The 26,270-nt window shown below is 41.1% G+C and overlaps 4 protein-coding genes across 8 annotated transcripts; 2 read left to right on the top strand and 2 right to left on the bottom strand.

Moving 5' to 3' along the window:
* The first annotated feature begins 23 nt into the window (after positions 1–23).
* pgp (phosphoglycolate phosphatase) lies at positions 24–3,476 on the top strand. The gene is made up of 2 exons (XM_054599196.1): positions 24–1,186; positions 2,375–3,476. Exons 1-2 carry the CDS (start codon positions 592–594, stop codon positions 2,698–2,700), a joined length of 921 nt encoding a protein of 306 aa, XP_054455171.1. The 5' UTR covers positions 24–591; the 3' UTR covers positions 2,701–3,476.
* A 554-nt stretch (positions 3,477–4,030) lies between these two features.
* On the top strand, positions 4,031–7,838 carry bricd5 (BRICHOS domain containing 5). Its single transcript, XM_054599430.1, has 7 exons — positions 4,031–4,084; positions 4,345–4,482; positions 4,576–4,725; positions 4,845–4,952; positions 5,267–5,269; positions 6,307–6,457; positions 7,744–7,838. The coding sequence occupies exons 1-7, from the start codon at positions 4,031–4,033 to the stop codon at positions 7,836–7,838; spliced, it is 699 nt and encodes a 232-aa protein (XP_054455405.1).
* A 515-nt stretch (positions 7,839–8,353) lies between these two features.
* On the bottom strand, positions 8,354–12,101 carry mlst8 (MTOR associated protein, LST8 homolog (S. cerevisiae)). Its single transcript, XM_054599054.1, has 9 exons — positions 12,025–12,101; positions 11,538–11,719; positions 11,098–11,149; positions 10,837–10,999; positions 10,677–10,752; positions 10,363–10,515; positions 10,128–10,252; positions 9,873–10,036; positions 8,354–9,129 (listed from the first exon to the last, which is right to left on the bottom strand). The coding sequence occupies exons 2-9, from the start codon at positions 11,664–11,666 to the stop codon at positions 9,011–9,013; spliced, it is 981 nt and encodes a 326-aa protein (XP_054455029.1). The 5' UTR covers positions 11,667–11,719; positions 12,025–12,101; the 3' UTR covers positions 8,354–9,010.
* Positions 12,102–12,760: 659 nt separating this feature from the next.
* Positions 12,761–17,758, bottom strand: meiob (meiosis specific with OB-fold). 5 transcript variants are annotated; one of them, XM_054599292.1, is made up of 14 exons: positions 17,660–17,747; positions 17,313–17,427; positions 17,070–17,127; positions 16,769–16,900; positions 16,467–16,539; positions 16,099–16,294; positions 15,004–15,104; positions 14,760–14,812; positions 14,478–14,573; positions 14,246–14,338; positions 13,792–13,936; positions 13,475–13,661; positions 13,067–13,153; positions 12,761–12,979 (listed from the first exon to the last, which is right to left on the bottom strand). In XM_054599292.1, the coding sequence occupies exons 2-14, from the start codon at positions 17,367–17,369 to the stop codon at positions 12,866–12,868; spliced, it is 1,392 nt and encodes a 463-aa protein (XP_054455267.1). In that variant the 5' UTR covers positions 17,370–17,427; positions 17,660–17,747; the 3' UTR covers positions 12,761–12,865. The 5 variants fall into 5 exon arrangements, with proteins under 5 accessions (XP_054455267.1, XP_054455263.1, XP_054455265.1 ...); XM_054599288.1 differs by having other exon boundaries at positions 14,478–14,812; positions 17,682–17,758; XM_054599290.1 differs by having other exon boundaries at positions 14,478–14,812; positions 17,667–17,747.
* Between the last annotated feature and the right edge of the window lie 8,512 nt (positions 17,759–26,270).

The raw sequence follows: 26,270 nt of genomic DNA on the forward strand, positions 1-26,270 counted from the left end.
TTCATAGGTTAAAATTCTGGCAGGGTGTCAATGTAGCCAGCAGTAAGAGCAGCGTACGCTCGCCCAAAATACTCATGGGAGGTGTAGTTTGATGCTAAGAAGATCCCTTAAAAGAACAGTGTGCTTTGCTTTTAGCAGCAGCTGTAATGTTTAGAATGCCCTTGTAGTATCCGTTTTTATGTTGTTTTTTAAGACAAACACAGGTAATGAGCATTGCTTAGTGACAGAAGCTTGACCTGGTGGAAGTGGACTTCTACCTGAGTTGTTCCCATGTTGTTTTTTTTAAATATAGAACTACAATAAACACATCCACGGGTGTGCCTGTCTCTTTAAGCCGGTACGGAAGTAAACGCAGCATTGACGCAACACTCAGTGGAAGGTCAGGTTTTCTATCTCTGCTTCATTTCAACAGTACTCTTGTTTAACCAAACAACGTTGACAGAGCTGAAGCTAGTTTCTACACACAGCAGTACTTCACTCTATGACAGCACTAACGTTGCTGACTTTGCTCGGTAGGGCGAGTACCGTGCAGCACCGGTAACAGTTATTCATTTTTTGAATCTGACAGCGCTCGGTCCAACTCTCCCCCTGATGTCTGGGTCAAAGTGTACGCGGCTGAGCGGGGCTCTGGTGAAACAGGTCCTGGACTCGGTGGACAGCATCCTGTTCGACTGTGACGGGGTCATCTGGAGGGGGGACCAGGCCGTCCCCGGCGCCGCTCAGGTCATAAACCTGCTCAAGGAAAGGGGGAAAAAGGTCTTCTTCGTCACCAACAACAGCACCAAGACCAGGAAGATGTACGTCGATAAAATGTCCACGTTGGGGTTCAACGCGAAGGAGGAGGAGGTGTTTGGGACTGCGTACTGCTCCGCGATGTACCTGAAGACCGTCTGCGGGCTGGAGGGGAAGGTGTACCTGATAGGAAGCGACGCGATGAGCCAGGAGCTGGAGGCGGTGGGGATCCAGCAGACCGGCGTGGGACCCGACCACGTCACCGGGAAGCAGAACGACTGGGCTAACGTGCCTCTGGATCCGGACGTGAAGGCGGTGGTGGTCGGTTTCGATGAACATTTCAGCTACATGAAGGTGAACAGGGCCATGCAGTACCTGACCCAGCCGGCCTGTCTGTTTGTGGGAACCAACAGGGACACCAGGCTGCCCCTGGAGGGAGGCAAGGCAGTCCCAGGTAGGAATACATCACCGTACACGCACACACACACACACACACACACACACACACACACACACACACACACACACACACACACACACACACACACACACCTTGAAGTGGCTGAACGGAGTTAGTGGAGGTTCTGCACTACTTAAATGAGTTTTGTTTGGGGAAATACAGGACCAGTCAAAAGTTTGGACACACCTTCTCATTCAACTACTTTGAAGAATCTAAAATCTAAAACATATTCTGGTTTGTTGAGCATTTGTTTGTTTACCAAATAATTCCATATGTGTTCCTTCATAGTTTGGATGTCTTCAATATTAATCTACAATGTAGAAAAAAATAAAAATAATAATAAAGAAAAACCATTGAATGAGAAGATGTGTCCAAACTTTTGACTGGTACTGTTTAAGGCCTCATTATTGGATTTGTCAAGTCATCAAATGCATGAAATGGGAAGCTGAGGTTTATTACAAAAGAACATCCTACACTCAAACCTGCACGGACTAAAAAAAAAAAAATGCTGAAAACTGTAAAACACTTGTCAGATGCTGGAGCTGTATATACAACAAAGATCAAGTCTACTTTCTGGAGAAAGTGTGACTTTTGCCTGTGTGACTTTTCTAGGTCACACAGGCATTTCTTTAGAAGTTATTTCACATACAATGTCTACAGGCTCCGCCCATCCAAAATGCTCTCAAAGTTGACACATCATTAAAGCTTTAATTGTAAACCTAACCAGTCCAGTATGGGAATTTTATTTACCTGATTTCGATGCTGATGTCTTAATTAAAAATAAGCATTAGATCACTTAACATATTAAGTGGATCAAGTCCCATGAAAACTCAGATTTTTATCTTAGTGGAATGCTTTTTCTACTATTAAACTATCTACAGCCTCTTTCCACAACAGCCATTTTGTCATGTCATAGCATGTATGCACAGGTGCAATAGATATAATAATTATGGTCCCATTCTATTTAGTGAGTCACAGTCCTTCAAAGGGCCAGCTTTCACAATACCAGGGCCCTGGCCAACCTAAATAGAACAGGGCCATAATTAATTACACCTGTGTTTACCCTGCAATGACATGAAAACGGCCTATTGATAACAAATGAGGCCAAACAGTTGGAGCAGATGTGTAGGATGATTGCCTAAAAAGTCTCCTCTCCCTCTGTCCCTTCACTCGTCCTCCCAGGTACGGGCTGCCTGCTGCAGGCCGTGGAGACAGCCGCCCAGCGCCAGGCCCAGACGGTGGGCAAACCCAACCACTTCATGTTCGACTGCGTGGCCTCCAAGTTCGGCGTGGACCCCGGCCGCTGCCTGATGGTGGGCGACCGCTTGGACACGGACATCATGCTGGGCTCCAACTGCGGCCTGAAGACCCTCCTCACCCTCACAGGGGTCAGCACTGTGGCGGACGCCGATGCCCACCGGGAGAGCGGCTGCGCTGAGAGGCAGGGGATGGTGCCGGATTATTACGTGGAGAGCATCGCGGACCTTCTTCCAGCTCTGCAGGGATGAAGCTGCAGCAAGTGTGTCAGGAATGGAGTGTAGCTATGTGAAAGCTTAGCAGCTTTAAACCTGAGGACTCTGGCTAGCCCGTCACATGCCAGACTCCATTGTCTTCTAAAAGGGAATATTTTTCATTAGATTAAAATGATTAATCATCTCTTTAGCTAAGTCACAACCGAGCAGCTGGCTGATGCGTGTCAGAAGAGACAAAGACTCCACTATTTAACTAAACCACGATTAAAACCTGCTAATTTAACATGATATTAAAGATTGATTTATTATAAATAACCTACGAACAAGGATTTACAGTATTGATTCAATGTGTGTATGTTCCTTTTTGGGCGAAGGGAGTTAGTAGAGCCCAGCCTGTGATGCAATCTCCCCTTAAGTAACTATAAGTCAAACTCAAGGAGGGAAATGAGCACAGAAATGTGTGTCAACAGTTTGGTAATATGTGTGTGTCCAGGTTTATAGCCTTTTTAGAGTCTATAAGTAACAGGCACAGATGGGGGCCAAAAGGCACTGAACTGGTCTGACTAGAGCTTTCAGTTTTTTAATGTATTTTCACACCTCAGCAGAAAATGCAAACACTTGCAGTTGTATTCATGGGATGGTGCATTGCTACCTGGTTATACCAGGTATCAGTTCATTAGTGAAACAGTGATTAATAGAATGTTTTAAAGGTAACCCAATGTTCCTTTTACCTCCTGTTTTCTCTGACTTGTCCTTGACTCCCTGAATCACTGAAAGTAATGCTCAATTATAAAAATAAAACTCAAACTATCTTTACTAAATCAGCGTCTGCTCTATGTGGCTTTAAGTTTTAAGTGAAAGCAAAGTGAACATCCCTCTAAGGCCCGTGCTTAAAGTCACCTTGGACTGTCATCGGCTGGATGCTGCAACAGTCAGAACCGCGTATCGCCTCTCAGCTGATGAGAGAGGCTTTCCAAGCTGCACCTGCCTCACCCTCTTTGTCCATTGTCCGGACCGGGAGAAGCGGCCAAGTCCTCTCATCTAAGTGTGTGTTTGAGTGAGGGGGAACACGTGCATTGGAAAGATGGGTAATGTTAGAGATGTATAATAAATCACGTTAGACGTCAAAAAGGAGGAAAATTGCAGGAAGAGAAGACTTTGAAAATTGAGTTTGGCAAGATTCAGAGTCGTGGGTGACTGTTTTGGGAGGGCCACAGGAGGAGGAGGAGGAGGAGAAGAAGAAGGGGGTGGGGGGTCTGCAGGGACAAAGAGAAAGCTGGCCAGGTGTGTCGCCTCTCAGTCATGACCACAGCTCCATGCCGGTAGCTACGAGCAGACCGAGTGAGGAGCCGTCAAGGGACACAGGATGGTGAGGTGTTGGATACATTCGGAAAACCGTTTGGAGGAAGCACAGTGCACGGTAAGAAGATGGCTTTTTAGTTTAAAGAGCAACTACTGACTGAGGAAAAGTATATTTTAGCTTGCACAGGGATGAAGGCAGGACACGTTTGATTTTTCTTTTGCTTATACGCAAATCCAGTTTTGCTACGAGTAATAGTTGCATCACAGGTTGGGACTTCCAGATTTCGATCTATGTAAAAACAATCTCATCAGTCTGTGATGTTTACGTCAAATAAAGTACCTAGTCACTGGTTCTTGTGTGTGGAAACTCCTCTTCAGGATGGGGGCTCTGCTGCGTCCACCCAGTCCCACTTCCCCCACAAGGCCTTCTGGCTCAGCCTCTCAGCCTCTCTGCTCCTGGTCATCGTTACCCTCGGTTTGACGGGGCACTTGGGGCTTTCTCAGCCTCACTCTGAGGTATATGACTGCCACCGTTACCTCTATATTTCCTACATTGTTTCGGACCTGAGATCTGCATTGCTTACATGAATCGGCCTGTTTTTTTTTAAGTCTCTACAGATTGTCCGAATCACAGTCCCAGATCAGACTGGAGTTCTGATCAACCAGTCGGTCGTTGTGGACCAGCAGAATGACCTGGTGACCTTTTCTGTGACCTCACCTGCAAATCAAACATCCACGGTGCTCTTTGATATCAAACATGTACGTCCAGGTGATATGCAGGAGATGTGATGTGTTTTATGGGTAACAAACGGTGTGAGTGATGGGATAACCGATCTGCAGATCATGTTGATGTCTGATTGTCTGCCGTTGCGTTGCAGGGTTTGATATGTTACAAGCCCGTCGACCAGGAGAGCTGCTTCCTGCGTAAGATGGAGAAGTCTGACTATGACAACGTGCACTCCCTCCTCCACGAATCAACACACAAGGTAACAGGGACATTTCAACACGGTGAGAACAGAGCGGTCGCGTAACATGATAGTTTCTCCCTCGTCGCGTTCAGGATATGTGAGACGACAAAGCTTAAGATGAAAAATGCACCTGGGCAAATGAAGAAAGAGAAAGTTTGCCCTTTTCACTCTGCCAAGTGTTTTTCTAATGTCACTGCCTCACTAATGTGTGAACTGGCATTTCTGACCTTGACTCATAGCTTAATCCCAGAAACACCCCACTGAGCCAGGACTTGCTGGGTTTCATAGGTTATTTCTTTGCATGACTTCCTCGCCGCTCCGCACAAAGAGAGCAGGTGAAGCAGACAGGGACGTATGAGGAGGCGTATAGTCTCCCTCTCTCATGCCTCCATGGCTGAATTCCTCAGCACATCTGATCCCTGCAGGCCCCCACAGCGTGTCCAGGATCTTCTTACAGGAGGCTACGGCAGCGAGCCGGAGCCCCGGAGAGCACAAAGGCCACTCTGTGTGAGGGCCTTTTTAGCTTTTAAGACTCCTCTGTTGGACTTAAACACAGCCTGGTGCATTGATTGATTAAGGGAAGGGCCTGTGTGTATCTGTTCTGGGACAAATACCTGGATCTGTAATATTGGCGTCCATTGTTGGCTCTGAATTGAGATCAGAGTTGATTTGTGTGGGCCTATCTGATTCTCAATTGTCATTTGACAATAGGAGAAGGTAAATGGCCTTGATGATGTGGGACCGTGCAGGTAAACTTAGACAAGACTTCTGTTTCTCAGTTTTTTGCACAAAAGCACCATTTCCCACCTTTAGTTGAGTCTTGAATCGAGTGTTTTCTCAATCCCATCTTGTGGTGTCACATGTCTCATACGGCTCCTCAGGTCATTTAATCTATGATGGGAGGGAAAGGGCCCCTTATTGATAGAGAGTATATTTAGTCAGTCCCTCTATTCTACCTCACAATGGTTCTCTTGGTCTTTTTTAGCAGAGGGAAAAACTGGTTGTTACGCGACCCCCTCAAGCACAACGGCACATTAAGTGGTTCACTATCCGAGCCAATCATAGGTGTAAGTGGTGCAATTACACACAGCCTTTGTGACGAATAAGGGCGCCAATGTGCAACTGCGTTGACCTCATCAGCGACACTATCAGGCTAATAGCAGCTTGAGTTTCAATCTTAGTTTTCATCTTCATAGCTCCTTTGCTTTGACTCCAATTTATTCATGCTACTGTGAGTGGAATATGATTTCTCACACTTATTAAATGACACTGCAGCTTAGGTGTCGCTATTCATTCCCTGCTCCCTGCTGATGAAAAACTCTTTGCCTATTGGGGATTTTCTGTTGAGATGTTGCGATACTGTCCTCGACAGAGTCAGTTCCAGCTGTCCAGGAATGAGACCCAGAGGCAGATGGAGTTCCTGGGGGTGCTGGCGGCCAGTCAGGTGGATGTGTCCACGTTGGAGGAGCCTCTCCAGGCTCTGTGTCAGGACAGCACCATCCACTGGACCAGGAGGGTCGATGGTGAGAACCTTGTATTAAGACAGGATTTCTGTGACGTAAAAAAAATCAAATGTCATGTTCAAAAGCTTTAGGAAATGTTAGGACAAGGTTTTGGCGAAGTGTTGATCACCACCATGGCTATAAAAGCGTCTCTGTGCCGCATCAGTGACTCCACAATGTCACCCAATGCACTTGATGACATGTTCCTTCATTACTATAAACACGGGCGCTGTAGTTTACTTTGACCTGCTGCTGTACTGTAAATACTCAACAGCAAACTAAATGTGTACTAATCCACTACTGAAAATTGTCCCTAACAAATGCCCTTTTTACTCCTGTTTAACTGATGTTTGCTAAAAGCTACAGATCCTATCTTTTCCATTAGCCTCTGTTAATAATATTCTATATAATTAAATATATATTTAGAATTTTTTGGGCTTGTTTATAAAGGTTTTTGTATTTAGTAGAAACAAATGGGCTTCGCACTGACTGCTAGAGACAAGGTGGAGAAGTCAGAAAGTATTTAGAGACACACTAACACAATGTTGGTTTTGGCATTTTCTGACAATAAGATAGATATAGTTTAAATCCAGCCTTATGTTTTAAATGGGTGCACACACCTCAGAGGGAAAATTCTGGTATGATTTTTATTTAATTGTATGCTGACATTTGGATTAATAAGTGTCAAATCACATGTTATCTTAGATATTAGTAAAGTACGCATGGTCCGAAGTTCTGGGTTCATTAGTCAGTACCTAAAGGCACCGTATGAAGGGAGCTTTTAAAATAAGCCAGCTGGCAACTCCGTAAAGAGCCAACGTGTCAGTCTGAAACCTAAAACTAATCCATGACGTCCAGCAGTGACCTTTCCACTGTTGCAGTAAATGATAAGCTGAAAGAAGACACTCAACTTATACTCACCTAACAGTCTACATGTGGTTGTACCACACTTTAACCAGGCTGCTTTTGGACCATAAAATCGTGAATATTTTAAATATTGCCAATAAATCATTATGTAAATATGAAATTTATTTAAGCTTTACTGCCAAGAAAAAAAAAACTAATTTATTTTTAATTGTTATCATTTTTGCTTTAAAGTTGTGACAAATTAAGTAGGCTTGTTAGGTAAGCTTATTTTTTCTCTAGTTATAGAGAAAGACATGTTTGCAGAATTAGAGGATGATATTCTGAATAAAGTTTCATATTTTTGAACTATTCAACAATAAATGCTGCACTATATATGTATCTTGTTAAGTATTTTGTCATGTTTGCTTTCACAGTCACCATGGTCTGTGTCTTGTTTTTAGGCCTGGGTAAACAGAGGCTGGTCTACTTCTGCATCGACATCTGCTTCCCCAGCAACATCTGCGTGTCCGTGTGCTTCTACTACCTGCCAGAGTGACTGTGTATTCTCCTGCGCTCCTCCCAGCCAAAGATCAGGGAAACAAAGTTGTCTTTTTAGCTCCCTCTACAAGAAAGAAAAGAAAAAAAAAAAAGAAAAGAAAACAGAACAAAAGCCAGCTTTGACTGTTTCCTTTTTGCCAAACAGCCGCTAGCAAACCAGTAAAGCAGCCAACCCTCCCAGTCCACCTCCATCCTTCCGAGAGAGAAGAGATGGAGACAGGCTGTCACGGTTATCGCCAAAGCCCCATCATCACTCTCTTCATGTATAATATCCTCTCTGCTGGGACGCTACAGAGATTACAGAAGAAAGATCCCTTTTTTTTTTTTTTTTTTTTTTTACATGCCTCGAATTGTATTTCCTGTAACCCACTGCAGCAGTATAATTATGTGTAACCGTTCCAGACCCAATAAGATTTTTTTGATCTGCTAAATAAAAGACTGTTGTGTATTTGTTGACAATTTTTCTTCATCAGACTGGAAAAAAAAAAAAAAGAATGACAAAACTCACTTCTTATAACGTTGTCTTTACTGTGGAATCATTTTCTGTACATCGTTTCTCTCGACAATCCACGTGATCATTAAGAATAACACAACTTAACTTTGAATCCATAGTATCAAATGAATTATACATATCACATATGAGAAATAAATCAAAGTTGAAGTGAAACATGTGGTCCTTTTGATACAATAAATATGGTGCACGCTAAAAACAAGGAGTCGAAAAGGATCTATTGTGCACCTTATTGAGTGATAAAGTTAAAAACATATAGTTCCTTAATGAAGTCTAACATGTTTCAATCCAAATGACCAATTTCTACAGAAGTTTTCCCGTACAACAGTTTACATTTGGTTAAAAATGTGTTTGGCCCTTTAAGATGGATTTCAATTTAATGAATAAACATTTTGGCCTTGCTGCTTTGCTGAATACTTGCATGCATTTGTCAGAGCACTGAAGATATCCTGGAACACACAGCTGAGATTCATCATAATGTTCATACACAAGTCTCAACTTTGATCAACCCGATGATCATTTCTGGGAGCAGTTTTCAGAATTCCCAATTGAGGCACATCTTCCAAAGAGTCCATTGCTTTTATGTCCTTGCACCACCTCTGCACAGACTGTCTGCCATCGCTTCATCTCCTTCCTCCTCCTCCTCATCTTCCTCCTCCTTAGCCCAGCACACTGTCATTGAAGGCCAGACACACTACGGCCTTCTGGTGGCCGCTGTATTCCCTCTTGATCTCCCCCGTCTCCACGCACCACAGACGAGCAAGGTTATCCGAGGAGGCTATGGATGGAAGAAGAGAAGAGTCAGACCCTGAAATTCACCCCAAAATCGATAAAGCCTTTACCTGCTTCTCTCTAAAAGGCTCTTAATCTGTGCCTAAATATACGGCAGTATTTAAGAGAAAAACCCAACTCGATTGATGAAATAAAGAAAGACATTTTCACGTAGCTCCTGTACTTTTTAAGCTTTACTGCGCCAATAAAAACTCCCACAGCCTTCATAGACCATATTATCTGGACTGAACCAAAAAATCTCTGTTGATGCATCCCTTAATTGTTTATCAATTAATGGCAGCAATGTGTGGTCCTATGTGCATCAGTGCAGAATAATCTTCTAAAGGTCTTCCAAATGGTCATATTTATCAATAGCTTGCAACTTTAAGGGCAGTTAATGCATATAACACAAAAAGCTAGGCCTGCACTACTGCAGTTTAAGGGAATTCTTTTTTTTGTAGGAGCAATGTCTAAGAAAATCGGCTGTTTTTTACTCATGATTATACATTAATTATAACCTAATATTTTCCCCATAATTTTCAAGTAAAAAAACCCCAACTAATTCAATATATTAACTCCAACATAGCACTGTTTAAGTGTGGGATCCTTGTGTTCAGGTCTAACTGCAAGTAACACTTCCCTTATCTGGAGATGATAGCTTAGCATCTCATTATAGAATGGTTATGATGCAAGTATATGGACATTGCAATGTTGTGATGATAACCCATTTGCCAGGGCTCGTGTACTGACCAGTGACGATATACTGGGAGTCTCCAGAGAAAGCACAGTCCCACATCCAGCCTCTCGATGTCTCTCCAGGATTGTTGCTCTTGATGCTCAGCTCCGTCATCAGTGAGAAATTGGACGTTCTCCAGATCTTACAAGTCTGGTCTGCTGAGCAGGTGGCCAACAGACTGGAGGTGACAGTAAAACACAAAAACTCTGTATCATCAGCAGCAAACACCGGAGAAACATTTATAGCGTGTAGAGGAGAAGGGCACTCACGTGGAGTCAGGGCTAAACTTGCAGCGGAGGGAGTAGCGTTTGTGTGCAGGGATCTTAGTCTTTGGGATGAGCTGAGTCACCTCATCTCCGATGCCTCCAGCAAGGTTCCACACATAACAGTTTCCCTGTTAAGAAAAGCAATAAAAACTAAACAGGATGCTTTAATAATTCAGTATGATTTAACAAGTCAACGTATAAATAAACAGCACCCTTTTAAGATGTTTTGGGAACTGACCGAGCTGTTGACCGCTGCCATGTAACTGGCGTCTGGATCAATGTGAACTGAGTTGATTGAGACCTCTGGCTCAGGAATCAGCTGTTCGTTGTGGTCAGTCTTCAAATCCCAGATATGAATCACTCCACTCTGGTCTCCAACAATCAGCTCTGCCTGAAAAACATACAACACTGAGCGCTGTCTGACATTTTTGAGCAGTAAGCATATACTTTAATTGACTTATAATAAAAAATAAAAAAACACACATAAACTGCTTGAATAAAAGGTAAACAGTAGTATTAGCACCAAACAATGAATCAGTGTGCATGTCTCACCTGGTTGGGATGCAGGCATACACAGTTGATTGGAGCGTTGACCTGGAATATCCTCTGACACTGTAGATTTCTTGACCTGGGAAAAGCAGTAGGGGTCAAAGTTAGGTTCCTGGAACGTAGAGTTAATGCGTTTCAGAACGGTGAGCTTCCTTTGCAGTACCTAAGGTCCCATATGCGAGCCATGCAGTCCTCTCCTCCTGTGTACATCCAGCGTCCATCTTCATGGAAGCCCACAGACGTGATGTTCTTGCTAACGCCATCGTAGTTGATCACCGGGTTGGGATTGTTGGAATTCAGGTCGTACATGCGGATGTGCTGATAACCTAAAAAACAGAGGAAAATTATTGTAAAATAAAGCAGCTAGAAATTAAATTATGCAATCCAGGATAAGGAGAATATTTGAGAGAAATTCTGAACCAACCTGCAGCTGCAATCATACTCCTGTCAGGTGTGACCTCAAGTGAATTAACTTGCTGGGAGCAAAATGTTAAAGAAATGGATTGTTTAGGTTACTTGTATTATTATTCTACAGCGTGGCTGTTATTGGTGAACTTGACCAAGTCTCTCTTTATACAAAAAACACACAGGACACACTGTAGTGATGATGTCATCTACATTACAGACCAATCCTTGAGCTGCTACAAAGACAGTAAACAACAACTCCTCTGACAGCGTCCATGTCGATTTTACTGAGACATGGGGGTATTTTCTGATTCAGGATCAGTTATATTCACATAAAACTATTGTTGATAGAATAGCTTGAACACAAAGTAGAATATCATATTGTCTCTTTTTCCAATGTCCTCAATCATTAAAACAGCACATTATAAACACACTGTGGGTTAGTCAGAGTGAGGATACAGAGTCCTGGTGCTGGACTGTCCTCGTGCAGATCCCGCTGTGGGCCTGCCAGAACCGGACAGTGTGGTCGTATCCAGCCGTGGCCAGAATGACCGGGTCGCTGCCCACCGTCCCCTGGTTCACATTCATGCTTGACTGCTGGCTGTCACCGCTCAGAGCGAAGCATGAAACGTTATGAGTCACTGCATGGAAATATAGGAGACAGTCAGCTGCTGCAGTTTCCCGACCATTCAATGTCGTCTTTTAACAGGAACGTGGTTTAATACATTGTGACATTGTGGAACTATAAGAGTCAACCTGTGCGTTATCGTGCAGGCTAACTTTAGCAAAGCAGCCTCGCTATTTAAGGGCCACGAAGACAGTAAGCTAACGTTTCAACGTAAACAGCTTTAGACAAATGTGACTAGAAATATTTTTCACTGTAGGATATTGTGTAAAGTAAATTTCGACAACTTAAAAGAAAAAAAAAAAGACAGGTTTAGATTACCTTGAGTTGTTTTGTTGACGACAAACCTGTACGTCCCCGTTAAGTGTCCCGTAGCAACATACAACGATGTTTCGAAGGTTCCGCTTTGATAAACAGCACTTTGGCGCCACCTACTGACGTATTTTATCATAGCAGGACAAATGGACCACAGCATTATAGGTTTAAAAAGACCAATAATTCAACTCATCTAAAATAAATACCAGTACCAACTAAAATCCTTTTAAAAATAAACTGTTGCTTTAATGGCGTTTTACTTTGGTTTAAAATTTAATTCAGCAAATGTAAAAAGCTTTTATAAATGCAGTAAATGAATACTGACATAGAACCAACAGTACAATAATGTACTCTAATATGGATGTCATTTTGAATTTATAAAAAAAAGTATATGGTTTAAGTAATAATTTAGTCAAAATGTACTTGGGTAAATGTAACAACAGTACCTTTAATTAGAACATTTAATCAAAAAATGTAGACAGTAAATTAAAATTTAGAAAATTGAGTATGGTGTTTTAAATCCTGGTTGTTCATCAAATCATCTTTTCATGGTAATATGAAGGTTCATTGATACATTTGACACTTGACATAATAAACGTATAAGTTAGTTTATTTAACAGTTTTAAAAAAACATTCAAGCCAACAGTACATTCTTAAATATATATATTTGAATACGTTTAATAAATTAATAAATAATACAGAGAATGTATCCATTCACCAAACACAAATCCTGCACATGTAAACATGACTACTGCCCTTGTTAACATCTCAATCAGAAAAGAACCAGCAGGTAAAGCAGCCAATTGCAACAAACATGCTTCCTGCTCTGTTTGTGTGTGTGTTGTGATCACAGCCGCTGCAGCAGGGCAGACATGTGCTGCTTCACCTCTCCTGGATCAGCCACCGAGCAGTCCAGGACCAACCCCCTGGTCCCACTCCTCAGTTTGGTGGAAGGGAGTATCTACAACATATTAAAATAATCTTTCAACTTATGATTTAATTCTATAGCTAACACACACATGCAAAATACATTCAAAAGCCATTATACCTTCACATATATTTTGCATCTCTCCAAAAGAAATTTCCACTTCATGGCGGTCCGCTCATCATCAGTCAAACTGGTAAACTCTTGGGTCTACAAAAGATGGAACAAAAATGTTCACCTGAAGCGCAGATGCTAGACCTGTCATGTGTTGGATCAACGGTACCAGTTATTTGAATCATAACAGCAAAATATAAAATCTGACATAGATCTAAAACAACAGCAAATATTTTCCGACCTTCCAGCTTAGTTGTAAGAATATAGATAATACAGCAGTGTAGCCTTGTTTTTTTATTATTTTCAACATGCATTCTTATTCATTTGCTCCTGTCATGTTCTTTAATCCCTACGCACAGGAGCTACTACTTGTAGAATAGATGCTGAATAATCCTCCTCCTGTAAAATGGTACTGACCGTACAGCCAAGTGTCTTTTCTGCCACTGGGCTCCGGAGGCTGCAGGCATGCAGGGTGCCGGTGTGGTCTGTAAAGTCCACCAGCAGGTCGAAGCCTGTGGTGGCTAAAAGAGCCTGATCCCTCCCTGGACACAGCAGGTTGGTGCAGCTCTGTGCGTCCTCAGTCACCTGAAACTTACACCTGGAGCTGAGATGATGAGAAAAACACACTGATCAAGGGACTGTTTTTCAGCCATGAGTAGCAGACAAAGTCATTTTTGTTATTCAGCATCAACTTTTTAATAATGCATCCACTCTATGCACTTGTTTGAACTTACCACCGCGCCTTGATGACTTTTGAAACAGACGAGTCGAGGTCCAGCCTGGAGATGAAGCTGTATGTGATGCCAAAGAAAGGCTCAGGATTCTCCTGGGCCTTCTGCTTCAGCTGGCTCACCGTGTACACGTCAGTGATGGAGTCCACTGCAGAGACAAAAGCAGCACCACATTTACATGCCTGCCGTCTTTGCACACATGCCGCACTTGTCACATTGTCTCTGTTATTCAGTGTGTAATAAGAGGAGGGATTAAGTGGCAGGGTGGAGATATATATATTAATACCATAAAAAGACCAAGACAGACAGTGCGTTACACTACATAGAGTACTGACAATTAACATCCGGACTCATGAGGAAATTTAAGAAAGAAACGAAAGAAAGAAAAGTCAAACATAAGAGAAATAAGAGCCGAGTTTCACTTTCAAAATGCATTGAGATTTCTACCATAACCTACCAGGCATGTCTTCTGGCTTCTCATCTTGATCCAGAGCACCCGACTCTGATACTTCTTTAGCATAGCTGAACAGCAGACTGGCCTCTCTGGTGTCTGAGGGAGGATGATGATTGACTTGCACCACAGTAAGATGATACTGTACACCACGGCTGAGAACCTTGTTTTTGATTAATTGCGCACGCACAGTCATATCAGATCCCATGCTTTTGCATGCGTTGCTTTGATATCTTACCAGGATTGACGGTGATAATGGTTTTCGAGTTGACGGATGCCGTCATGCCGCTGCGAAAGCTGTCAAAGCTAATCTTTGCATCAGCTATGAAGAGCACTTTGAATGAAGAATAGAAGTTAAAACAACAGTAAGCTATCTTAAACATAAACACACAGTAACGTCTCAGATGTACACCTCCATGTTTCTCTTCTGTACAGTGTGTTAATGGGACGTGACAGGCAGGAATAAAAGTTAAATAAAGATTTGTTTTGTGGCTGAGAATGAGCAGCCGCTGTTTCCTACCAGTCTCCTTGGGTATCAGAGTTTGCACAAGCTGAATGGCTTCTCTGTCCCAGCTGTGAGCGAAACAGAGGTCAGGGAGCTACTCAGTGAAAATCAAACACACATCGAGCTCAGCGGGTTGATCTAAAGTTTCATGACACCAAAGTAAATTTTTGGTAACCTAAATATACATAGCAGTGATCAAAAGGGACAATAGTTATTCATCTTTATTCATTTTCCAAATGAATAAAGCATCAGGACGTACCAGACGAGAGGGAAGGAAGACACAGAGTCATCAAAGAGCTTCACCTCCAGCCTCTGGCCACTGCGCCTGTCTGAGGTGGTGAACTGCTTCAGCTCTCCAATCTGTAAATGTAAACAGAATCATTTTAAGCTCCTATCACAACATCTTCACTTCCTGTAAAAACTGCAGAGGGTTCCGTCTGAACTCCGAGGCATGTCTTTAGGGCCGTTATGGTCCGTTGGTCTGTCCCAGGGGCAAACAGCGAGGATACAAAACAGACACAGTGTAAGTCTATTAGGCAATTCAGAAGATATGAATTTGGTCATTTTTGAAAACCAAGTAAATATTTGCTCAGCATTCGCACTCAAATGGCCCGTAAGAGATAAGCCAGGCCTGTGCAGGATTGAACGCACAATGCATGATGGTTAGATTTGGCAACGATAAATTCACAAGTTCAAGGCAGACGCAGTTTTTAGAGCTCGTTTTGTAGAAAATCCTCATTATCTCTGTCAAAAACGTCCCCCTCCATGCTAATCAGGCTTCCTATCCAAGTCTCACTAACAGGTACCATGACTTTTTCATGGCGGACTTTCACAATGTGTTACATAGGACTACTTTTTAACAACCCTTTCCTTTTTGTTCATGTAATTTTAAAGATCAGGAAACTTTGACATCCTACTTTCCACCTTATTTTCTGAAACCACACATCTAATGTACCCAGTGTGTGAAAACACATTTTGGTTATTCAATGATATCCTCAATTGTTCTCCTCATTCTCCGTTTACAAAATACCTCTTGAAATCAATGATACGCCAAAGATTTCATCACACGTGTGAACCATGATCGATTTAACAAGCAACATTATTTGATTGTAAATCATTTTACATTACATTTACATTTACATTACAATCATGACCTAGCCTACCGAGAAAAGCATTCTGGGAAATGTAAGGAAAAAAACAACTTAATTCAAAGTAGCTGCGGCGGGTTAATGGAAATGTGGTCACACTAAACTAGTCAAAACATAACTGATACATCAAAGCCGGAATGTACTCAAAGGCAAACTTCTCAAAATACTCTTAAATACTGAAAGATCGTGACCTTAAGGCACCCTACCGACTTCACTGCAGCCAGTATATTTATCACTGTGCCATCCAGCTTCTGCCCGTTGGCCACAATGTCTGCCAGAGAGTAGAAATCTCGGGAGTCCTTCACTGGCAGGTGTAGCAGTGGCAGCAGCCTTTCAATGGTGCCGATGTCATCACACAGAGACACCTGAGAATGAGCCTCCGACACCAGCAGCCTGTAGAGGCTGAGACAGCAGATACAGGCCTTTGACATCGTCATCAGACATCACATTATGTTTCATAATATTTTACACAGCATTACAGTGTGTTAACCTCACTACCCTTCAGCAATTTAAAGCACCACAGGGTTAGCATGACTAATTATTCTACAATATATGTATTTCAAGTGTTATTTACCTTGGTGTTGTGGGACAGAATCTGTCCCCTTTCTCTGGGTCTTTGTTGGTAACTAAAGGGTTTTCAACGATGACTGGAAAAATAATAAGAGACAGTTATGTGCGTATACATTAAGTAAAATATTTTTGCTTTAGATTTAGAGTCATTAAACATTTAAAAAAATTGCTTATTTTTTTCTATTGCGACTTATACTGAAACTTGATTTTCACTCTACAAGTAACGAAATACATCACAAGTTGGACATGACCAAAGCTTTATTTTGGACTAGTGGTATTGATATTGATGAGTAAGTAACTCCTGACCACAGTCTCCAGTGTTGAAGCTGTTGGAGAGCCCGTTGATGTATCCATCGTTTCCCCAGGCCGTCCCATTAATGAAGAAGTCATGTGAGTCCTTAATGGTGAAGCTAAAAGTGAATCTGTCCACACCAATGTCTGAAATTCAGATGTATGGGTTCAATAAATGTTGCATTACAATGAAAAAGAGGAGGAAAAAAAAGCTCAGAGAATGGATATGAAGTCATATTCATTTATCTATTCACCAGAAGAGGGTGGTGGTGTACTGCTGTAAAAAGGATGTGCACAAACATAAAAAGATACTTACTTTTTCTGTCAGGAAAGCTTTTGACATCAGTTTTCCCAATAATGATGCCTAGCACTCTCTGCAAAACAACACAAGGGCAATGACAGTGTTCAGCTATTGTTAAAGCTCAATGCAGTTAAAATACAATCCTGTTGCACAATTGCAGAAATTGTTCCTGGCTAAGAGATATTGCTTTTCTTTCAAGGGTTGCAGGAACAAAAAGATATTACATTGGCAATATTGTCTGAAATCATCTGAACTCACCGGGTGGGAGAAGTTGGGGTGAAGCTCAGATATGGCAATGTAGGTCTGAGCAGCCATTTTGCTTATTCATAACTTAAAACCCTTTACAGTCCAGTTATTGTGGCATTCACAGACTCTGTCCAAAGAGGCAAAACAAATACAACAATGAAAGTAACAGCTGTGGTTTAATTCCACCTGGATAAAACATTTTTTAAGCATTTATCAGTTTCTAATATTATTAGTCGATACCTTAGTTTAAAACGAATACACACTTATGTCATAAATTATCACTGTTATCACACCTCTGACTGACAACATGGTGGGAGAATAGGAATAATATTAATTTATCTAATTAAGCTATGTTCTACCTCATACATTTTCTGTTTTTACCCGCGTCTGTTCTCCTCAGTTTGTTACGTTTATCGCGGCAAAACTGTTGCACGTCACACATAGATGCTGCCTTTAAATGCAGTCGGAAAAAACAATCTGGGAGCTAATAGCTTAAATGTTGCCAATATCCTACAGGCAAAATAAAAAAACTTTAAAACACATGATATTTGCATCTCAACTTTCTTTTTTCTGTCCAATAAAATCACATCAACTAAATTACCACTATTGCCTTTCTAAACCATTACTTAAATATTCAGTCTCATGGAGCAAGACTTTTCTGAGAAGCCCATAACGGCAAACAAGCTCACACACCACCATTTTTTTTCTGACTTCATCTTTCTCAAACAAATCTTTATGGATGTAGTTTTCTTTGGTTACATTTCTGTTTGGGGCCATGTATGAAATACCATATTATTTAACCATATTTGATGTCCTCCATAAAACATTCCTTAACAATTTTACATACACTAATGTAAACCATATAAAAATGTATAATTTGCACGTGGCATATTAGACACTGGAATGTGACCATGCTGTAATTAAACATCCACATCATTTATTACTAATTTGTTTAGAATATTTCCTCCAGTTTTGTAATGAAAAGAGACCTGCATACACCCAATGTTTTGGTAGACTTTATGCGTGATGATGCCAAGGATGAAATCAACAATTTCAACACACATTCAGTACAGTAAACATCTGTACAGCTGTGCAAACATGCATGAAACGGGACTGAACAATACAACTGCTATCACTGATGGACCCATTGACAGGGAGCTGTCAATTAAACACACACATTCACCTCACAGACACACATATTATATGTGTACACTATGTGAGTCCCTACTGTGAAAGGCATCACTGCACCTCAGACTTTAATATCACCTTGATAATCCATCCCAGTCATCATCCACAGCGTGGGATTTGTTCTCAGACGGCTTTGTTGAGATGAATTTGACAGTTTCCTGGTTTGTTTTGATAGCACACAGTTGCATTTGATGTGTGAAACTGTCTCATACACCCAAGCAGGAATCAAAAGGTGTAACAGTAAACCCTTATTCAGCTTCACACAGCCTTGTTTCCTCTTTGACAGTGACTAATCCTTGTGGTGGGGATATCTCATCCCTGTGACTAATGTTGATTTTTTTAGACAGTAATATGTCTGTTGATGTGATTCCACGGTCAATGTGTTCCTAATCGCTAAGAGAGAACAGTGCGGTGGCAGCCATAAAGGCATTTTTCACACAGTAACACAACACGGTGAGATTATTCCCCTGCAGACAGCGTGGTGTGTAATGTTCCATCAATGTATCTATGGATTTTGTATAATGCTGTATAATGTGAACTGATTAAATACATCGAACATGTAGCTACGCAGAGGAATCCATTTGCTATTTGCACCAGTGCCTGGCTATTCAAATGAAACCAAATTTCAAATTCTAATTTCATTAAGGTTTGCCTGACTACAGTTTGTGAGTCCATTAATCACAGCAGCACCGTAAAGCATCATCAGATAAATCAAGTTAAAACTTACTTTTGCTTCAATGATTTATCCGTAATGAATTCATGGCCTCAGTTAATCTGTCATCAATCATCAACTTTCTCCCGATATTCCGGTGTTTCTTTTGAAGTGGCTTGAACAAACGGTTGGGATTTCTTTATGATAAGCAGTAACATAAGGTCTTGCTTGTCACCTCTGATGGCATGACTTTATTCAGAGACAAGCAGGACGTACCTGCAGGACGGCGTATCTGCAGGGCTGCAACCACAGTCACTGCAGGAATGTGTTGTGATTGGGTGGCCTCTCTGCCCGCAGGTCGGCTCCCTGGAGGGCCTGCTGGAGCCGTCTGACCACTTCTCGGCTATTAATCCATCATCTCACTGTGTGTTTGTGTGTGTTCTTTTCAGTATGCATGTCAGTACATTCACTAAGTATAACTGCATCCAAAGACACTTTTTCTCGGTTGTAACGTTAAAATACTAGTAGGCCTTCATGTGTAAAGTTACACACATGAGGCTTGCAGGCAGCCATATTTTAGGTCCTTTACACTTCTGTTAAGCCGATTGTGTTAAGAAATGCGACTTATCAATCTCAACTAAGCAGCAGATTTCTGTGCTGTTCTTCTGTGGAAATTCAATATCGTGCCACTGATACATCCATCAACGTCTTGTCGTGAGCACATTTGCTGCTCCTTAAGAAAACTGCATTTCTGCACTACACACTTAGAATAATAATACTTCTTGTGGAAACACGGCCACTTGTGCTTTGTGAGACTTTATTTTGCTCATCATCCTCAAATTCTTGCTCTTTTTAATATCAGATCTTTACTTGTATTTTTACATTGTGGTATTGCTAGTATAAAATCTGAATACTTCCTCCACCAATGTCCATATTTAGCAACTGCCCACTGGACCTCCCCGATGGCACCAGACAGGAGATTTGTGGTCCAGCTGTGTAAAACATGAGAAGAGAGGAGGAAGCAAGGACACCGGTGGCTGCTCAGAGGCATGGCAACACAAAGACAACACAGAGACAAGTCCTTTAAGAGGGGGATGTAAGGAAGTGACAGCTACATACAGTAGTGTCTTTTTAGGCTTCTGTGTGTTCATTCTCTGTCAAACAGCAGAGCTGCACATACTTATAGTTTGATCTAAGTCTAGTGGAAGAACTAGAAAAACTATATCCAGATGTGATGAACCAAAAAAAACATAGACAGGAAGCGGGCAGACAAGTTGTAGTATTTGGGCTGGCGAACGAAAGTGTTTTAGTTCACATGCAAGCATGCACGCACACACATACAATAGAGCTATTGTTAATGATTAAAAAAAATGTTCAGTGCGCAAGCTCCTCAAAGAGATATCCTGCGAGGATCTAATGAAACCAATCATTATTTCTATGAATCGGATCATTAAAACATATTGGTCTGAACGGTGAGCAATATCTTGGCATGGCCCAAACGTCTGCATCCAAGTATAGCTTTTGCAGTCGTTGGCTGCCGCCTTTGCAGTCTTTATTGGCTTCCAGAAGTGGAATACGTCCAAACTACAAGTATGTGTACACTGTAATTTCCCTGCCACCTGTGTGACTAACTATACTGTAGCTGCTGCTCCGCTGGGTCTGCTCACAGCCATTGAATCCAGCTGGGCTCTGGTAGAACAATGTAGTCTGTCTCCTCATCCCCCGTGTCCAGTGAGAGAGGGGGGGTTGGTGTACGGCTGTGGAGGAAACCTTACATGATGTTAATAGCGTGCTGTTGAAAAGCAGCACAAAGACAGAAATCAGTGGCATGCATGATGTCAGCTCCCATTATTACTGTGTGCCACCCTATTGAGGTAATCGTAGGAACTCTGTGGCATTGGTCATGTAATTGCTAGGAGTCCGAACCTATGAGACTTAAATGAGACAGGAAACATGACATCAAAATGAAAAATAAATGAGGACAGAGGGACATTTCTGTTGTGAAACATGACGGAAATTAGTTTCAGTCGTAGTGTGTTCTTAGTTAACATTCCCACGTTACTCAATGTAAAAAAAAATTATGTTGTTTTAATGCAGCTTGTAGTTTAGCCACTAATACGTCAATGTCAACACAAAACAGGTACCACCACCTACGTACCCAGCTCAGGCATGCTCTTTTCTTTCATCCTCTTGTTGTCTGGCTTGCAGTTATGGCCTTAATCCAAATTTTCGGTGTCCTTGTACACAAGTTAGACTGAGTGGGGGATGGGCGAAGAAATTCTGTCTGTGGCATCGGTTGACAAACCTCTCAACAACCACGGCTGTGCATGGATGATGGCTAAAATGTAATTAAAAATGTCTACTGAACTGTATATGTAAAAATTGGAATAACTTTGGAATACTTGCACTTCCCACATCCATACAATTTACTAATTCAAAGCCAGTTTTTAGTATGTAGTATATTCATACTGTGATAAAAATCTGACAGATTGCATACTAAATACGATGTTTTCACATGTTGATTGATGCTATTCTCCTACAATGCAATGCCCAAAGGGAATGGCGGCTGGGAAGACATTTTTATTCTTTCTGTTTGTGAAATTCAACTGGCATTTCATTTTGACATTTCAGAGTTGCACTGTTAGTATAAAGCTGTTAAGTATGTTTATTTTTGTTGTAAACTAACTATAAAAACAGTAAACTATGACAATAAGTATGCAGCACATACTGTATTAGTATGTATGTATTTGGGACTTAACGTAAGAATCTGTATTAAAGTGCTCAGCTAAATGCTAACGTCAGCACTAACATGTTCACACTGATGAAGCTAAAATGCTAAAATCCAATATAATGTTTAACATGTTTACCCTCCTAGTTGCAAGTTTGCTGACATTTTCTCATTTGCAACCCCTAAACAAAAAGTACAGCTAAGGCTTCGTTTTGCAGCTATGTGGTAATAGAAAAAGTATTTCGATCTAATGATGGTGTGATGGAAATGTTAAGGACTCACCAGAGTTGTTACAATTCATCCCAAGAGTAACATAAACGGTGGTGCTGGAGGAAAAGTATGGTTATCACTAAAGTCATCAGGATTATTTTACTGTGGACCATAAATGTCAATTCATCCATTAGCTATTAACATTTTTCAGTCTGGGCCAAAGCGTTGGATCGACCAATGGACCAGCATCTTCATCCTTCGAGGAGTGACGTTAGTATGGCTTAACTTTGGAGCTTGAAGAAGGACCTTTTTGTTCAGTTTCATGTGTTTTTTCATCTCCTAATATAATATATCAGCAGTTTCCAATCTGAATGTGGAATAACAAGATGTTTGGTATGAGATATTTTTCTGGAAAACAGTGTGGTATTGTTTTACTCACTCTGAATCAGATTTTCGGTAAGTGTAAGTAAGTGATTGCATTTTGACATCCCTGCTGTATGTTTAAATATGCGTGAGTGCATACCTAGTTTTCAGTATCGAGTCGCAGAGTATCACATATTTCAAGCTTTTTATCCTCTTGGACAAATAACCTACCTGATGTACTGCCACTGTCAATTTAATGTTACCCAGAGAAGTTTTCACCCATTCATCATTTTTAAATGTGAAAGGGCCCAGAACTGTATTTCAGCGACATCAAAGCCCGCCATACTGTCCCAGTCTATCACAAACGTCTTCACAATATCCACTGGTTAGGTAGTTCCCCCTCTGACAAGCCCTGACAGAAATATCTCGCTCAACATTTGACCCCAAGAGTCTTTTTTTTATATATATATATATATATATATATATATATATATAAAAAAATCTTTGAAGTGTCTTTTTTCTTCCTCAAATGAGGGGAGAAACATATTTCTTCAATTATTACCAAATGATATATGAAACAGAAGCTTTCATTTCTTTGCCGCATGTGTTCCAATGAACAATGAAATCATTATATTCTGGAGCATCGCCCCTAAAAGTGGAACAAAGCAGGACCCAGTTTCACGCTATAATGGCATTTATGAGCTGATTGTTAAATGATTTCAGCGTTTCTTTGTTTAGGTGCCGATTTTATGGTATGTGGGACTGATGTTCTGTGTAAAGTATCATCCGTATGGCCTCAACATATGCAGACGGACGGTTTTTCTATTATTCATAATGGAATATTGTCTTTGGAGAGTTTCATTAGACAGTGAAATATACAGTGTTTGTATAACAGGGACATCATGTAGAGTAAAGCGCTTACTGTTAGGAATATAAAACTCATTTTGCTATATTATTGAACTTCTTGTAAGACTTTGACTTTCCAAAGAGTAGATTTGGGAATTAATCATTTGTATCTTCATTTTTTGGAATGGAATGGAACCTAGAAAATATGTCCTCCTATACTGGTTAGAAATGTTCAGATAGAATTCAGGAATCTCATAGTAACAATATGAAACAATATATGATTTATTAGATTTGTATTTCAATGCATATCCATTGTTTATGGTCATTGTGTAGTAAGAAGTGTCTCTGTTTTTCTCTTCCTCTGTCTTATCATTTTATCAAGTTTTGATTTGTTTAGTGAAGGATTTAATATGCATAACAGATAACATAGTGTATAACAGAGACCTACAGATATATATTGATATTGTTATTTCTCAAGAAGTAAAGGTTATTCTGCCCTTTGACAAGAGACCTCTGCTGTCTGTGCTGTACACCTTGTGTTGCAATTGATACCTCTTTGTCCATTAAATATGGAGCTAAAACCAGCAGCCTAGCTAACATTTTGTAGAAACTAGACATAATATGTTAATAAGTGACCTTTAGAGGTGCTGCTAGGCAGCCAGGCTAGCCGTTTCCCCCATTTCCAGTCTTCATGCTAAGCTAGGCTAACCCTTTCCTTGCTGTGGATTCATATAGGCTAAAAGACAAATATTATCATGGCATCCAACTTCTCTTCTAAAACTCTACAAGAAGTAAGCATTATTCTCTTATATTTTATTTTATTTTACTTTATATAACCCCTATTTGTTTTGCTTGTAATAATGCAGCCAGCAGCCGGTTAGCATAGCATTAGCGTCACACATAAGCCACTGTAAAACCACAGCTTGTCATTTTTCCACCACTTTTTTACAGCTGGAACTAATGAGAACACTCACAATACACGTGTGTCCCGAAAATGAACTATTCCTTTACCACCTCTTCAAAATAGGGCAGGATTCCTGCAAAAATGAATATTGATGCTGATACTAAAAAACTCTTACTTGTACATTTTTCCCCCTACTTTATTTCTAAGAGACATTGCAGTTCTTAGCTAACTTGCTAATATAGAAGCACAAATTGTATTAAAGACGGGTACAGGAGATATTCTATACTGTGCCACTGCAGAAATGTCCATAATGAGTCTTACATTGCAGTGCTTCACAGATCCATTAGACGACTGTGTGAGCGAGGTGTCCCACTCTGAACCCATATCCTGTTGGATGTTAGGCCTTCTTCAAACCCCTAACTCTGCCATTAGAGGGAAAAGGCTCCATCTCATCTGTCCCTCCCAGTCCTCTCTCCTTGGGATGGTACTAACATCACATATGGAAGACATCATGCTGTTGCAGAGCAGCTCTCCTCACCAAGCGCTAATAACAGTGTGGCTATGGGTTTAATAAAAAGGAATGGAACGAATTATGGCCCCATCCCAGCCAGGGCCATCATGTACTGCAGCGCATTAGCGTGGCCTCAGCAGCCAGCCCAGACCAGCAGAGACTGGGAGGGATGACAAAGAGAGAGAGAGAGAAAGAGAATGTGACTGGGAATGACCAAGCTTCCCAGCAAAAACCAGTCAGACTCTGAGGGTTTGATGCTGCGGTGAAGAGGGGGAACACACAGGGAGATATATTGAGAGAGTAAGCCTGTGGGCAGCACAGAGACAGGCTCTGCCAGGGGTAATGGAACGTCAACTGCAGTTTCACAAAGGATGTTAAGCCGAGTCTTGATTAAAATGGAAGCCAGAGGATGTAATGCTCAGCTAAATAAGTGAATAAATAGGAACGTATGCAGGGAGTCTCTGGGGCTTTAACAGTGAAGAACCCACTGAGAATGTGATGAAGATGTAGAGCAGCAGGAATGTAAAACCGGAGACAAGAGAACTCAAGGCGAGTTCCATTGACTTACTGAATGAGAAGTTGATCAAGTTAGTGACTTATAATCAAAAAGAATGGACTCTACTCGTCGCTTTTATTTAGAAATCTCTCAAAGTCCTTGGGACAGTGGTTCCCAATCTTAGGGCTCGGACTCCCAAAAAGGGTGCAGGAAAAATTTAAGGGGATACAATGTGAGGATGGGAAAGAAACAAAAACATTGCAACAAAAAAAAAGATACTTTTCTTTAACAGTCGCTATTTGTTTGAAATTAATAATTATTCAAATTTAACCGAAATGAAAATGCCTGGTTACAGGTGCCCTGGGGAGCTTTTTAGTAAACGTGCAGAAGTTTCCATTCAGTGTTACTCACCATGTCGTGTGTATCTTGTGGACTGGAAAACGTGTGTGTATGGAAACACTACTTGGATGCTGCAATACGAGTCATGGGCTAAGAACCACTAAGTTTATGTATAAGTAGGATGAGCACTTAAAAATGTCTTGCACTTTTCTTTTAACGCCGGCAACCCACTTAGACACACAATCGGAACAGGAGCAAACTTATTTACTTATAGTGTTATTTTAAGTCACAAGTAAGTAGTACAAGCACTTAGGACATTTCTTCTCAATTGTTCTTTTTTATTAAATCCCTAGCAACAGTCCAGATATGTTTCACAATGTGTCTTCCTCAGTGTGTGTTTCTGTCTCATCTGTATACGTAAGACTGTTGCTATTGTTTTAATAAAAAGGATAAATGCACAAAGGAAAATTTGTGAGTGCTTGCCCCTACTTATTTGTGAATAAAATAATATTCAATGACATCTGGATATCATTTCTGCATATGTCAGTTTGGCAGCTCACAAGTGAGGCAGACAAAATAATAAAAACACCTCATAACAATACAATAACCATGCAGTAAATACCAGTGGATTGAACGTAGTTTGTGGTGTTAAGCTTGGTTAAGCGTATGACAGAGTGGATGGAGACACGAGTGGAGCCGTTGGAAGTGAAAGTGGGTGCTGCTGCTTCCTGGG

Source organism: Anoplopoma fimbria, chromosome 5, assembly GCF_027596085.1.
Source record: "Anoplopoma fimbria isolate UVic2021 breed Golden Eagle Sablefish chromosome 5, Afim_UVic_2022, whole genome shotgun sequence".
NCBI lineage: Eukaryota > Metazoa > Chordata > Actinopteri > Perciformes > Anoplopomatidae > Anoplopoma > Anoplopoma fimbria.

Bases quoted from the DNA above. Each gene is read 5' to 3' on its own strand.
- pgp (XM_054599196.1), top strand. From the start codon at position 592: ATGTCTGGGTCAAAGTGTACGCGGCTGAGCGGGGCTCTGGTGAAACAG. The intron at 1,187-2,374 runs GTAGGAATACAT...TCGTCCTCCCAG, and splicing joins GGGAGGCAAGGCAGTCCCAG to GTACGGGCTGCCTGCTGCAG.
- bricd5 (XM_054599430.1), top strand. From the start codon at position 4,031: ATGGTGAGGTGTTGGATACATTCGGAAAACCGTTTGGAGGAAGCACAG. The intron at 4,483-4,575 runs GTATATGACTGC...TTTTTTTTTAAG, and splicing joins TTTCTCAGCCTCACTCTGAG to TCTCTACAGATTGTCCGAAT. The intron at 4,726-4,844 runs GTACGTCCAGGT...GTTGCGTTGCAG, and splicing joins TGCTCTTTGATATCAAACAT to GGTTTGATATGTTACAAGCC.
- mlst8 (XM_054599054.1), bottom strand. From the start codon at position 11,666: ATGAATGTGAACCAGGGGACGGTGGGCAGCGACCCGGTCATTCTGGCC. The intron at 11,150-11,537 runs GTATCCTCACTC...TTTTGCTCCCAG, and splicing joins CAGTCCAGCACCAGGACTCT to CAAGTTAATTCACTTGAGGT. The intron at 10,516-10,676 runs GTGAGACATGCA...TATGTTTTTCAG, and splicing joins TATGCCTGCATCCCAACCAG to GCAGAGCTGATTGTTGGAGA.
- meiob (XM_054599288.1), bottom strand. From the start codon at position 17,369: ATGGCTGCTCAGACCTACATTGCCATATCTGAGCTTCACCCCAACTTC. The intron at 14,813-15,003 runs GTACGTCCTGAT...TTTCGCTCACAG, and splicing joins TCTTCCTTCCCTCTCGTCTG to CTGGGACAGAGAAGCCATTC. The intron at 13,662-13,791 runs GTAAGTTCAAAC...TCATCATCTCAG, and splicing joins AAAGTCATCAAGGCGCGGTG to CTCCAGGTGTAAGTTTCAGG.